The sequence below is a fragment of the Gossypium raimondii genome, chromosome 4 (genome assembly GCF_025698545.1).
Source record: "Gossypium raimondii isolate GPD5lz chromosome 4, ASM2569854v1, whole genome shotgun sequence".
NCBI classification, from domain to species: domain Eukaryota; kingdom Viridiplantae; phylum Streptophyta; class Magnoliopsida; order Malvales; family Malvaceae; genus Gossypium; species Gossypium raimondii.
In genome coordinates, this window is record NC_068568.1 from 14,297,342 (window position 1) to 14,311,302 (window position 13,961).

Sequence of the window (13,961 nt, forward strand, 5' to 3'; positions counted from 1 at the left end):
GAGATGTACCCACGGAGACCATCCGTCACAATTAGTCCTCAACAATCTCAAGCCGGTACTTCAACGCCAATGAACTTTCAGGCTGGATTAGGTTCAAACCCAGGAGACAACCCAACTAATCCAGTTATTCCCGATTTTGATGAAGTGGCAGAAAAGGAAAAAGCAAAAGCAGAAACAGCTAGAGGACAAATATAGATGGCTGCAGAAAAAATTCAAAGCAATGGAAAGTGCTGATAGTCATCATGGAATTGACGCTAAAGATATAAGCTTGGTTCTAGATTTGGTTATTCCTTACAAGTTCAAAACGCCAGAATTTGAAAAGTACAATGGGACCAGTTGCCTTGAAGCTCACTTCACTATGTTTTGCAGACGGATGGTTGGATAAGTTAACAATGACCAACTACTAATACACTACTTCCAGGACAGCCTGGTGGGGGCAACAGCCAAATGGTACAATCAATTGAGTTGTACCAGGATTAGTTCGTGGAGGGACCTAGCACAAGCATTCATGAATCGATATAGTCCTGTAACAGATATGACTCCTGATACAATTACTTTACAAAAAATGGAAAAGAAATCTAGTGAGAGTTTTAGGCAATATGCACAGAGTTAGAGGGAGGTTTCCATCCAAGTTCAGCCGCTGCTCCTAGAAAAAGAAACTACGATGTTCATTATCAACACGCTAAAAGCCTCATTCACCACACACATGCTAGGAAGTGCCACAAAAAGTTTTTCAGATATAGTCATGAATGGCGAGATGACTGAGAATGCTATAAGATGTGGGAAGATAAGTCCCCAAATAGAACCTATAAGCCTCATTCACCACACACGTAGTGGGAAATGTTACGACGTGATAAGTCCCCAAATAGAACCTATAAAAGGACATGCAATGACAGAACAAAAGAAAGGGAAAGTAGCCGAGCCCGTTAACGAGCCAGTAAGAGAGGAAGAAGGTAATGAATTCCTCAAATTCTTAAAGCATAGCGAGTACAGTGTTGTGGAAAAGTTGCATAAACAACCAGCTCGCATATCTGTGCTAGCTTTGCTCTTGAGTTCAGAAGTACATCAAAGCGCGTTAATAAAAGTGTTGAATGAAACATATGTGGCCAATGATATATCTGTCAATAAACTAGATCGATTGGTTAGCAATATAAGTGCCGATAACTTCATCTTTTTCAATGATGATGAAATACCACTTGGAAGTATGGGGTCTACTAAAGTTCTGCACATTACTACTCGATACAAAGGGTACACTTTACCTGGGGTTCTGATTGACAATGGATCAGCATTAAATGTACTACCCTTATCCACACTTAACAAGTTATCGGTAGATAGCTCGCATATGAAGTCGTGCCAGAATATAGTGAGAGCATTTGATGGCACTGAAAGGAGGGTTATAGGAAGAATTGAAATACCCTTATTGATTGGTCCAAATATCTATGAGGTAGATTTCCTTGTGATGGACATCAAGCCTTCCTACAATTGTTTGTTAGGAAGACCATGGATACATTCGGCAGGGGCCGTACCTTCATCATTACATCAAAAGTTGAAGCTGATATCAGAGGGTCGATTGGTGACAATAAGTGCCGAGGAGGATATTATAGCGGCCATAACCAGTGATGCACCGTACTTAGAGACAAATGATGAGGTAGTTGAATGTTCCTTCCGATCTTTAGAGTTTATGAATACAATATTTATTACTGAGGGGAGCAAGATTTCGGTGCCTAAAATGTCCAAGACTACAAGAATGAGTCTACAGTTGATGGTAGGAAGAGGAGCCTTACCGGGAAAAGGACTAGGGAGACATCTTCAAGGAAGAGTTGAGGCTCTAATGCTGAAGGACAAGCATGACCGTTTTGGCTTAGGGTACAAGCCAAATACAAGACAAAGAAAGAATGAGTTAGAGAAGAAGTAAGAAAGAATAAGGGCACACATGAGTAGGGAGGAAATCAAGTGGGAACCAATAATATTCCCCCGCATATCCAAAATTTTTGTGTCAGGAGGGATTATTCATCCCGCGCGAAAGACGCTAATGAAATAAAGTATTGAAAAAATTTTGAGAAACGTTCATATCGGTGCCATTCATGAAGAGACAATTGAATGAGGGACCTTGTTAGATATCCGCCCTTATGAACCTGGGAGCGTGCTTAGCAATTGGACTGCAAAAGAAATCCCTGTAGTATTTAGAGCTTACTCAGAGTAATGTTCAGAACACTCTTATTGCTTTTAGCCTAGAAGTGATAAGAATCTCTTTGTGAAATAGGCTAATGTCCAAACATCATTATTTTAATGAAGTACATTTTTTTGCAATCATTTTGAGCAAATATTCTTTCATTCCATACGAGTAATTATTTTTGATTTTTTCATTCTTTTGGATTTTCTTCCAAATCATTCTTTCATTTATTTATAATTTTACTGTACAAATAATTATTCATAAATTCATCCATTCTTTGTATATTCTTTTGTACCTACAATAGGTCCCTAGATATCAATGACATGAGTGACGCTGCTACAAACTCAGCATTTCCTTTTGAACCAGATATGTGTTTAGAGGGATTACATGACTTTGAAGATGACGTAGATTGTGGTCTATATCCAGACTTGTTGAGGATGGTATAACAGGAAGAGAAACAAATCCTGCCTCAAAAGGAATCAATAGAAATTGTGAGCTTGGAAGAAGGAAAAAATGTGAAGATTGGAACTGACATTACAGTAAAGATGAGGCGAAACCTCATTGAGTTATTCTAGGAATTCAAAGATGTCTTCGCATGGTCATATTGGGATATGCCCGGGTTAAGCACTGACATTTTAGTACACCGTCTTCCTATAAGAGAGGATTACAAACCAGTTCAGCAGAAACTCCGGAAGATAAGGTCTGATATTATACTAAAAATAAAGGAGAAAGTCAAAAAGTAGTTTGATGCTGGGTTCTTACAGGCGGTCAAGTATTCCAAATGGGTAGCCAATATCGTCCCAGTCCCTAAAAAAGATGGGAATGTACGAATGTGTGTGGATTACAGAGACCTGAACAAGGCCAGCCCAAAAGATAATTTCATATTGCCTCATATTGACACTTTAGTGGATAATACAGTAGGCTACTCTTTGTTTTCCTTTATGGACGGCTTCTCCGGATATAATCAGATAAAGATGCATCCAGAAGATATGAGAAAGACTACATTCATCACCTTGTGGGGAACGTTTTGCTATAAAGTGATGCCATTTGGTTTAAAGAATGCAAAAGCAACGTATCAAAGAGCCATGGTAGCCTTGTTCCATGACATGATGCACAAGAAAATCGAGGTTTAAGTCCACGATATGATTGCAAAATCCAGAACAGAAGAGGAACATATTCAAGTCTTGAGGAAATTGTTCTTAAGATTGAGAAAGTTCCAGCTCAAGCTCAATCCAGCAAAATGCACTTTCAAAGCTAGATCAGGAAAGCTATTAGGCGTCATAGTCAGTGAAAAAGGAATTGAGATCGACCTAGATAAAGTCAATGCGATACGGGAATTACCTCCACCACGTACTCAGAAAAAAGTTTAAGGTTTCCTAGGGAGATTGAATTACATTTCCCGGTTCATTTCACAACTAACCGAGAAATGTGACCCCATTTTTTGTCTTTTGAAGAAACATAATCCAGGTGAGTGGGACGAGGAATGCCAGGAAGCTTTTGACAGGATAAAATAGTACTTGTCCAATACTCCAGTACTGTCACCACCTAGTCCGGATAGGCCACTGATACTGTATTTAACGGTGTTTGACAATTCTATGGGATGTGTGCTAGGCCAACATGATGAGACACGAAAGAAAGAAAGGGCGATATACTATCTTAGTAAGAAATTCACTGATTGTGAAATAAGATACTTGTCTGTTAAGAAATTATGTTGTGCCTTGATTTGGACAACTCGGAGACTGAGGCAGTACATGTTGTGCCATACGACTTGGATAATTTTAAAATTAGATCCTTTAAAGTATATGATGGAGGCAACTGCTTTGAATGGAAGGATGGCCAGATGGCAGATTTTGCTTTCCGAATTTGACATAGTCTATGTGAGCCAAAAGGCTGTGAAAGGGAGTGCAATAGCTGACTTTCTAGCTAGTAGAGCTTGGGAAGATTACGAGTCCTTGAATTTTGATTTCTCGAACGAGGGCTTGATGTATGTGGCAGCCACTGAAGAAAATTCCCAAGTAGGTCACATTTGGAAGCTAAACTTTGATGGAGCCTCAAACGCTGTGGGCAATGGAATTGGGGTAGTCTTAGTATCCCCAAACGGAGATCATTATCCTTTTACCTGCAAATTGGATTTTGATTACACAAACAACATGGCAGAATATGAAGCGTGGATCATGGGCATTCGTGTAGCTATAGAACGTGAAATCAAAGTACTAGAGGTATATGAGGATTCAGCATTAGTGATATACCAACTCAAAGGTGAACGAGAAACAAGAGATCCCAAATTAATCAGTTATCGAAAGCTGGTTCTCGAATTGATTGAAAAGTTTGATGACATTACTTTCTGCTATCTCCCAGGAGATGAAAATCAGATGGCTGACGCGTTGGCTACTCTAGCCTCCATAATCAGATGAGCATATATGAAACCGCAGCTCATTGTTATAATATTGATGAGGGAGAAAAGGATGACAGCCCTTGGTATCAAGATATATTACGATATATGAAGAATCGTGAGTATCCTGACGGACAGCTGAGAATGATAAGAGGACTCTGAGAAGACTAGTCATTGATTATGTCTTAGATGGGGAGATCTTATATAAAAGGGGAAATGATCAGGTACTATTAAGATGCGTGGAGGCTAACAAATATGAGGGTATTTGTGGAACGCATGCCAGTGGTTTCACAATGGCTAGACAGAGTATGAGATTTGGGTACTACTGGTCCACCATAGAAGGAGATTAAATCAGTTATGCCAAGAAGTGCCATAAATGCCAAATTTATGGAGACAAAATGCACGCACCTCCTTTACCCCTTCACGTTATGACTTCTCCATGGCCTTTTTCCATGTGGGGTATTGATGTCATTGGGCCAATATCGCCAAAGGCTTCTAATGGGCATCGTTTCATCTTTGTGGTTATTGATTACTTCTCTAAATGGGTAGAAGCTGCCTCGTATGTTAATGTCACAAAGTCAGCAGTCAGCAAGTTCTTGAAAAAGGAGATCATATGTCGATATGGAATGCCTGAAAGAATCATATCTGACAATGCGTTGAATTTAAACAACAGCTTGATAGTGGAGGTTTGTAGTCAATTCAAGATCAGACACCATAATTTGTCACCGTATCGCCCAAAAACGAATGGTGCAGTGGAGGCGGCCAACAAAAATATCAAGAAAATTGTGGGGAAAATGACTGAGACTTATAAGGACTGGCATGAGAAATTACCATTTGCCATCCTTGCTTATCGAACATCAATTAGGACTTCCATCGAGGCAACGCCTTTCTCCTTGGTTTATGGTATAGATGCAGTTTAACCTATTGAAGTTTAAATCCCTTCTTTTCGGGTATTGACTGAGCTAAAGTTGGATGAAGCAGAATGGATCCAATCTCGATATGATCAGTTGAACCTAATAGAAGGAAAAAGACTGAAAGCTATTCACCACGGTCAGATGTACGAGAAACGAATGATGCGAGCCTACAACAAAAAGATTCATCCTAGAAATATCCACGAAGGAGACCTGGTTTTGAAAAAATCATTTCTTTACAAAAGGATTTTAAGGATTTTAGAGGGAAATGGACGCCAAATTGGGAAGGACCTTACGTTGTAAAAAAGGCCTTTTCTGGAAGAGCATTGATGTTGGAGCGAAATGGATGGTAAAAACTTGCCAAATCCTGTAAACTCAGATTCAGTCAAGAAGTACTTCACCTAAAGAGGGAAAATGGACCAAGGTGAAAACCCGCAAAGGGCGCTTTAAGGCCAAAGGGGATTTGAGATGAAAACCCGAAAAGGGTGGCTCAAATATTGATCAAAATGGGGCATGCAGTGATTTTGCTATACCTGGAATTAGCAGGAAAGGGGTATGCGACGTCTGGGGCATCGACAAAGTACTGTAGATCTCCTAAACACATGACAAACTCAAAACGGTTCTTAAAAGTTTGTACAGAGAAGTTCAAGCTGCGATATCTAGGGCACCTAGTCTTCATATTACTTGTATTGGATTGGCCATTCTTGGAATACTTTATTCCTTTCAAGATGCGTGTTCCTAATCAATTCCCTTTTATTTTTTATTTTATTTTTTTAGATATCATCCTTGATAATTTATTCATTCCGAGCTATGCTCCAAATCAATTTTATTCTTATCCAGTGTTACGATCTTTTGCAAGCGTGTTGCATTGGAATAATGATTAATGGACTAACAACACTTTCATAAAGGAAGTTCTGCGTATTACTTTAGAAGTTTCTAAATAATACAAGAACCTGAAACAAGACTATGATTTAGAACACACCAGGTTTAAAGGTTGGAAATATCTGAGAAGGAAGAGTCTAAATTAAGACTATCGCTTTGGATTTTGTTGTCAAAGTATTGATTGAACAAAATGGCAAGATATCATGTTGGTGGACAAACGAGTGCAATGATCATCAAGTATAAGAGGGGGTTATTCTTTGAAAGAGAATTCTACATTGGTACAACACCCTAGGAGTGGTGCAAATGACCAAAATGATGGGAGAGAGAATTCACATCCTATACTCCTAAATTACAGTGGAAGGAGGATGGTTCAAATTTTATGTTCCAAAAGTACAGTGGATTGAACCTTGAAGATTATAGTGGATTAAACCTTGAAGATTACAGTGGGGGCAATCTGATTAAGTATGAGTGTTTCTGTGGAAAGACTCTCCGAACAAGATAGGCGTTCTGACGTGTCGATGATAAAGCCTTAATGAACAACGAGCAATAAGAACTTAAGCATTTAGGGATCATTTTCATGAAATTTTGCATTCATGCATACACATCTGGTTAGGAGATTTTGATTCATTCCGATCATAACATCCTAATCACTGGGCATAAATAGGCCCATGAAATGAATTTTACAGGTCATCTTCCTCCGAGAACAGATTGGTGAAACCACAAATCCTATACCGCTAAAGTTACAATGGAACAGATTAAAGCTGAAGGCGGCGAATCTTGTTTCCCTGGCATTGCAATAGATTAAAGTTGAAGGCAATGAATCTCATTTCCTTGGCGTTGCGGTGGAACAGATTAAAGCTGAAGGCAGTGAATCTTGTCTCCTTGGCATTGCAATAGATTAAAGCTGAAGGCAGCGAATCTCATTTCTTTGGCGTTGCAGTGGAACATATTAAAGCTGAAGGCAGCGAATCTTATTTCCTTGGCATCGCAGTAGATTAAAGTTGAAGGCAGTGAATCTTATTTCCTTGGCGTTGCAGCGGAGTAGATTAATGTTGTAGGCAGCGCATCTTATCTCCCTGGCGTTAAAGTTGAAAAAAGCAAGGCTTATCCCCTTGAAGTGGCAGTGGGGCAGACTGAAGATGGCGAATCTTATCTCCCTAAAATTGCAGTGGAGCAGATTAAAGCCGATAATCCTATCTCTCCGAAGTTGCAATAGAGCAGATCTCATCAGGTCTTATCTCCCTGAAGTTGCAGCGGAGCAGACTGAATAAACCAATGTATCTCCCCTAGAACGCAATGGAGCAGATTGAAGCAACAAATCCTATCTCCCTGGCGTTGCAGTGGAATGGATTGAAGTGACAAATCCTATACCTTTAAAGACACAGTGGGTCGGAGTGAAGTTGCTCACCAAAAGAAGTCAAGACTCGACAAGACCGGACAAGTTTGGCCTTGTTAAAGTCTTTGTTTCATTCCCGTTACAAGATAATGAGTAAAAAGGGGCAGCTGTAAATGACCCAATTTGCCTGGGCCCGATTAAATCAATAAACATCAAAGACAAAAAAAAATAAAACCAAAATAAAATTAAATGTCCCGACCAGAATTACAGTGGCCCAAAACCAATAAAAAGGCCAACAAACCCATTAGCCCAATACCCAATTCAAACACAATAACTCATTGCAAACCCTAGCCCAAAACAAAAGAAAAAACAGAAAACCCTAGCCTAAGCTCAGCCGCCGCACGCCCCAACGGCATCCCCTACACGCGCCACCTTCTTTGTGTGTGCCGCCATGTTTGTACCTGCAAAGCGGACTAGGAGAGTTCAAAAGCAAAAAAAAAATAGTGTAAAAATAAGAAAAATTGATAAATAGGTGGTATTTTCGGGCTATAAAAAGAGTCTCGATTTTATGTATTTTTACTCACGAATGAAGAAAAAAAAAAGAGATACAGACCATTTTCGAAGCTAGTTTTTTTATTTTTTTATCGTCTTTTTGTTTTTATTTCATTCAAAAATAATAAAAAAACAGAAGATAAAAGGATAAAAATCATACCTTTTTGCGAGGGAGGTGCCGATTCCGATGAAAATCGGCATTCCACGGGTCCGAAAACTGAAAAAACCAAAAATGGTGACTTTTCAACTTTTCGGCCATCGCGGATGGCAGCGCCGTTGCCGACGACCAGCGGCTGCCGCCTTGGTCCGACGACCTGGGTTGGCCGGATTCTGAAGGCTAGGAGAGAGTTGAGAGAGAAAAGAAAGTTTTTTTTTAAATGAGGTTACAAATGTTTTTTTAAGTTTTTTTTAACTTATATAAACACCCAAAAACGACATCGTTTTGGGCTTGGCTTCTGACACCCAAAACAGAGTCGTTTCACCCTTCAACCCGCAACCTGACCCACTCCAACCTCAGGATTCACGTGTTTTTGTGGAAGGGCCTATTTGCGCGTTAGACCCTTCCGCATTTTTAAATTTTCTTAATTTAGTTTTTTTTATTTTTCAATTGATACTTCAATTTTTTATTCTGTTTTCGATTTAGTCCTGACGAAATTGTGTGTTTTAGAGGGCGGGGATATTTCCTCATTTGGTCCCTGTGAGTTATGCGTGTTTTTCAATTGCGTCCTCCCCTCTATTTTTACTTTCGATTTTTTACCCCGTTTTCTTATTAAATTTCAATTTAGTCCTGTTGCACTTATTTGTCTATAATTTTAACCCAAATTGTATTCAAATTTTATTTATTTTTAGCCCTTTAATTTTATTCCAATAACAATTTAGCCTCTTTTTGTCTCTGTCTCAGTTTTAATTTTGTTTTGTGTTGTGTTTTATTTATTTTTATTTACTCTTTTATTTTTATTATTTCATCATATTTTTATGTTTAATCTTGCTTTTATTTTGTTTTATTTTATTCTTTTGTTCGTGAACTTCTTTATTATTATTATTACTATTTTTATTATTATCAGTATTATTTTTTTGTTTTCATTATTTCACTTATTTACATGTTTTACTCTAATTTATTTATTTAAATTTCACTTATGTTGTAATTTAGATCATTACTTTCAATGTTTTCATAAACCTTTTTACATCTTTTATATATTTATTTTACTTGGATTTTTTAGTGGTTTTTTCCTCTTATTTGCATGCTTTGGTTCTATTATTATAGTTATTCCTTGATTGTTCATATTATTGTTAAAATAGTGCATGTAATATAATTCTCGTAAATTGCCTTTATTATTATATTCATTATTGTTATTTATTAGTGCAATATTTCATGCATGTAGTATTTGAACATCGTATATTTTATCCAAAAATGTAAAAGTACATTTTTTAAAATTGAATACAATATTTCGTACCCTCGAAATTTTAGAAAATCGATCCCTAACTTGCGGGTTTTGATTTTTCCGATAAATCCGAATATATGAATCATTTTTCAAAAACATATTTTTAAATTATCTAGGAATTAATAAGACTATGTTCTAACTTACGGAATATGTTTTTTTTCTAAAACCTAGAGAATCAAATATCTTTCAAATAAATAAATTTTTCGACATTTATTCTCGTATCGGGAATTTAAGACATTGTGTCCTAACTTACGGGACATAATTCTCTTTCTCGATTAACATGAAATGTGCCCATTTCTTGAATTTTTTTATATTTTAACAAAAGATCGTATTTTAAATTCCTTTCGAGTTTTCAACTTTCGACATTAAGACGTTAATTAATCAACTATGTACCAATTTTGGGCGTATCGAGGGTGCTAATCCTTCCTCGTGTGTAACCGACTCCTAAATCCGTTTTTTGGATTTGTAAACCAAAAATTATCGTTTTAGTAAAATTTAAAATTTTATTAAAATGATTAAATTATGAGGTGATCCGATCACACCTAAATGAAAAGATTGGCGGCGACTCCATTTTCATTTTTAAATAAAAAAGTCCACCCGTTTTTGTAAAATAAAAAGTGGTTTCGACACGGATGATGTTCCCGTTTGTTTCTCTTGAAAATAGACTCATTCAAGATTTTATACATATAAATTTAAGCCCCTAATCATTTTTCTCCAATTTTTGATGATTTTCCAAAGTCAGAACAGGGGATCCCGAAATCATTCTGACCTTATCTCACAAAATTTATTAATACTCATGATTTATAATTACATTGCTTACACAGTTTCTTCTAGGAGAAACTAGACTCAATAAGCTTTAATTCCATATTTTTTTTCATCCTCTAATTCATTTTCTACGATTTTTGGTAAAATTTCAATTCAGACTACTGCTGCTGTCTCAAAGTTGTTTTAGTGTAAAATGTTGATAACTAAATTTATAACACCTTTCTTTCCTTTCTCTTCAATATTTTCCATCACTTTCTCTTATTTCCTTTACTAACATAACAAGAATATAGAACCTTATATAATAAAACTCTATATTAACATTAATTTCCTACTTTTCAATAATATCAAACTCAAAAGTATATTAAAATCTTGATGTTCTTACTTTGTGCTATTGATTTCAATCTTTAACTTGATTTTCTCTCTCCTCTAGCTTCTATTTCTTGAATCTAACTTGATATTCTAGCTCCCATTGTCTCCTTATTATTTTCTCTCTTGGAAGCTATGGAAATTCTTTTGATTTCTAGGTGAAAATAGTAAATTTTTGGTAAAATGACCAAATTGTAAAGAAAGGAAAATTTCTTTCTTTTCCCCTCTTCTCACGTTGGTTGCATTTCCCTTTTATATTAATCATTTAATAATAAAATAATACTAAAAATCTTAATAAAATATTAATTAAATAACATTTATCTATTTAATTAATTAAAAATATCACAAACATCATCATTACCTTCTAGAATTCTCTCTCTCTCTAATTGACCATTTTGCCTTTATAATCTTTTGAAATTCCATCCTTGAGTCATCACTTAATTCGGTAAAATTACAATTTAGTCCCTCAAAATTCTTCACATTTTCAATTTGGTCCTAATTCATCCATTTTCCTTAGTTTCTAGATTATTCCACCCTTAAAGTATTTACACTATTGGTCCTTCAACTTTTTCATATTTACACTTTAACCCCTCAAATTTTAGGTATTTACTCTTGGGCAACAAAACTTTTCTCACTTTTGCAATTTAATCCTTTCTTGAATTAATATGTCATAATATACTTCCCAATGTTGACATAACTCAAAATTTCCCTTTTTATCACTTTATTTCCTTATTTTACTATATCGGGATATTATCTTACTTTCTTCTGTAAAAATTTTCGGGTATTACATTTGATCCTCAAACTTCCTAACTAAAGCTTTCAACTTTTAAAACAGAGACATTCCACATCTCTTAATTGTTTTAATTATGGTTGAAATTATTCAATTCAATTCATAATCCTTTTCTTTATATTTTTAAGAGGTTAGTGTTAGAAATTAACTAAATACCATTAAAAATAATAGAGTATACAAATTTTAAAAATATAATATATAGTAGAATTATATAAATAATTTAATATTTTAAAAAATAAATATCCACTCGACTAGCATAATTTTAGTATTTAATTAATTTGGTAAATAATTTGACATTAAAAAAATTATTAGTGATGTGTATTGCTTATTGTGGATTTAAAACTTAAAAATAAATAGAGCATAATAATCTCTTAATCATTTTATAAAATTGAAAAATCATATAACAAAAGGAAATTCAATTAATTCTTTCACATTTTTCTTATGAAAATTAAATGTTCATATTTTTCTTAAATAATTAATGATTGAACAATTGGTGTTTTTTAAAATTCATATTTTATAAATCTATATTTAATTTCCAATTTCAAGGACTATTTTTATGTAATTTGAAGGAAACATCATATTATTAACAATAAGAGTAAATCTAAAGTGTTTTTTAAGGCTTTTCCCATTTTTTAGCCAAAATTTATCAATGAAAAGGTTAGAAATTATTAGGTTTAGAAGAAAACTAATCAAAAAGAAAAGAAAAGAAAATATTATATTTACAAGCAATTGGCTTGGAAACAGATCCTTAGTTGGGAGAATTTTTCTTCATTTTAGGTTCTACAAATTTATAGATGTGGAATGTTTTATTTTAAAATTGAAAGTTTTGATCAAGAAGTTTGAAGACAAAATTGATAGAATTTATAAATGTGAAGAGTTAAATTTATTAAATTATTTAGAACTAGGTTAAATTGATAGAATATGTAAGTATTGAGAACTAAATGTGTTATTATACCAGTTAAGCTTTTCGTTATCAATTTAACAGCGAGTGACCAAGACATGAATGAATTCAAACATTAGTGCCTAAATTGAAAAATTTTAAAGTTATCAAAACAGGAACACGGGCATAGTTGTGTGACCATTTGTATAGTTTATACTTAATAATTATATATATTCATTTATTACAATTTTATATGTAGACAACCTAACATTTTTAGTGTTTACATTATAGTGTTATATATAACTCTAGATTTAATTTTTAGGTAATTATTTGATACACCGCTAATAGGGTTTTTTAGATTTTACAAGCATGTTGAAGTGTGACAAGTGTCATTCATATAATTAATTTTTATATTTTTTTATTACACCTTATAATACACTTGTCAAACCTTTAACTAGACCTGTGGCTTGGCCCGAAGGCTCGCCCGAAAAGTGGGAGGTTTCGGGTAAAAATATAGGTTCGAAAAATGGGCTTGGGCAAAAAAATAAGGCTTGTTTAAAAAATGGGTCAGGCCTCGAATAAGGCTTTTTTTGCTCGAGCCCAGCTCGACCCAACCCGAATATGCAAAAAAACAACAATTATTTTTGGTTATTTTTTTTTACTGTTTTGTTGCTATTTTTGTTGTTTTTTTTTTTTACTATTTTGCTACCATTTCACTATCATGTTGCTATTATTTTGTTTGTTTTTTTGGATATTGTAGAACTCTTGTTTTATTGTTAATTTTGTTACTATTTTAGAGGCTTTTGCTTGTTAAGTTGCACTTATCTTAGTGTTATTTAAGTATACATATATATTTTTAATTTATTTTCAATATTTTCGATGTATTATATATTTTTTAAAAACTACATAAAAAGTTAATATAAAAAAATTAATACAAGTGGGCCGAGTTCGAGTTTTAGCAATTTTATCCAGGCCGGGATTGGGTAAAATTTTAGGCCCGTTTTTCAAGTCAGGCCTAGCAAACGAGCTTAAAATTTTGGTTGGGCCCAACCTGATCCTAGCCTAGCCCATGGACACTTCTACCCTTAACCTGCTTGTGGAGTCTAAAAACCTCCATTGACAATATATCAAATAATTTTTCTTAATTTTTTATGTGCTATAAATTTCATAATATATAAAAATAACATAATATAATATATTAAAAGATTAGAAAACAACATTGAATATTCAAGTTCAATCTCAACCCATAATTTAAACTTATCTAATTTTTTTATCGAAGTCTATTTTTCGAGTCTAATATATTTGCACGAATCCTTACAAATTTTGAACGGATCTTTGAGTTTGGACGAATAACTCAACTTTAAACAAGTCTAATTATAACTACGGATAATTAATATGAAACTCCCAAATTATAATTCAATTATAATATTTTTTTCAAACTTCAAAACGATTTAATTAAAATTTCTAAAATA

At 34.5% G+C, this 13,961-nt stretch overlaps 1 protein-coding gene across 1 annotated transcript; it reads left to right on the forward strand.

Moving 5' to 3' along the window:
* The first annotated feature begins 3,978 nt into the window (after positions 1-3,978).
* On the forward strand, positions 3,979-4,587 carry LOC128040431 (uncharacterized). Its single transcript, XM_052629179.1, has one exon. The coding sequence runs from the start codon at positions 3,979-3,981 to the stop codon at positions 4,585-4,587; it is 609 nt and encodes a 202-aa protein (XP_052485139.1).
* The last annotated feature ends 9,374 nt before the right edge of the window (positions 4,588-13,961 follow it).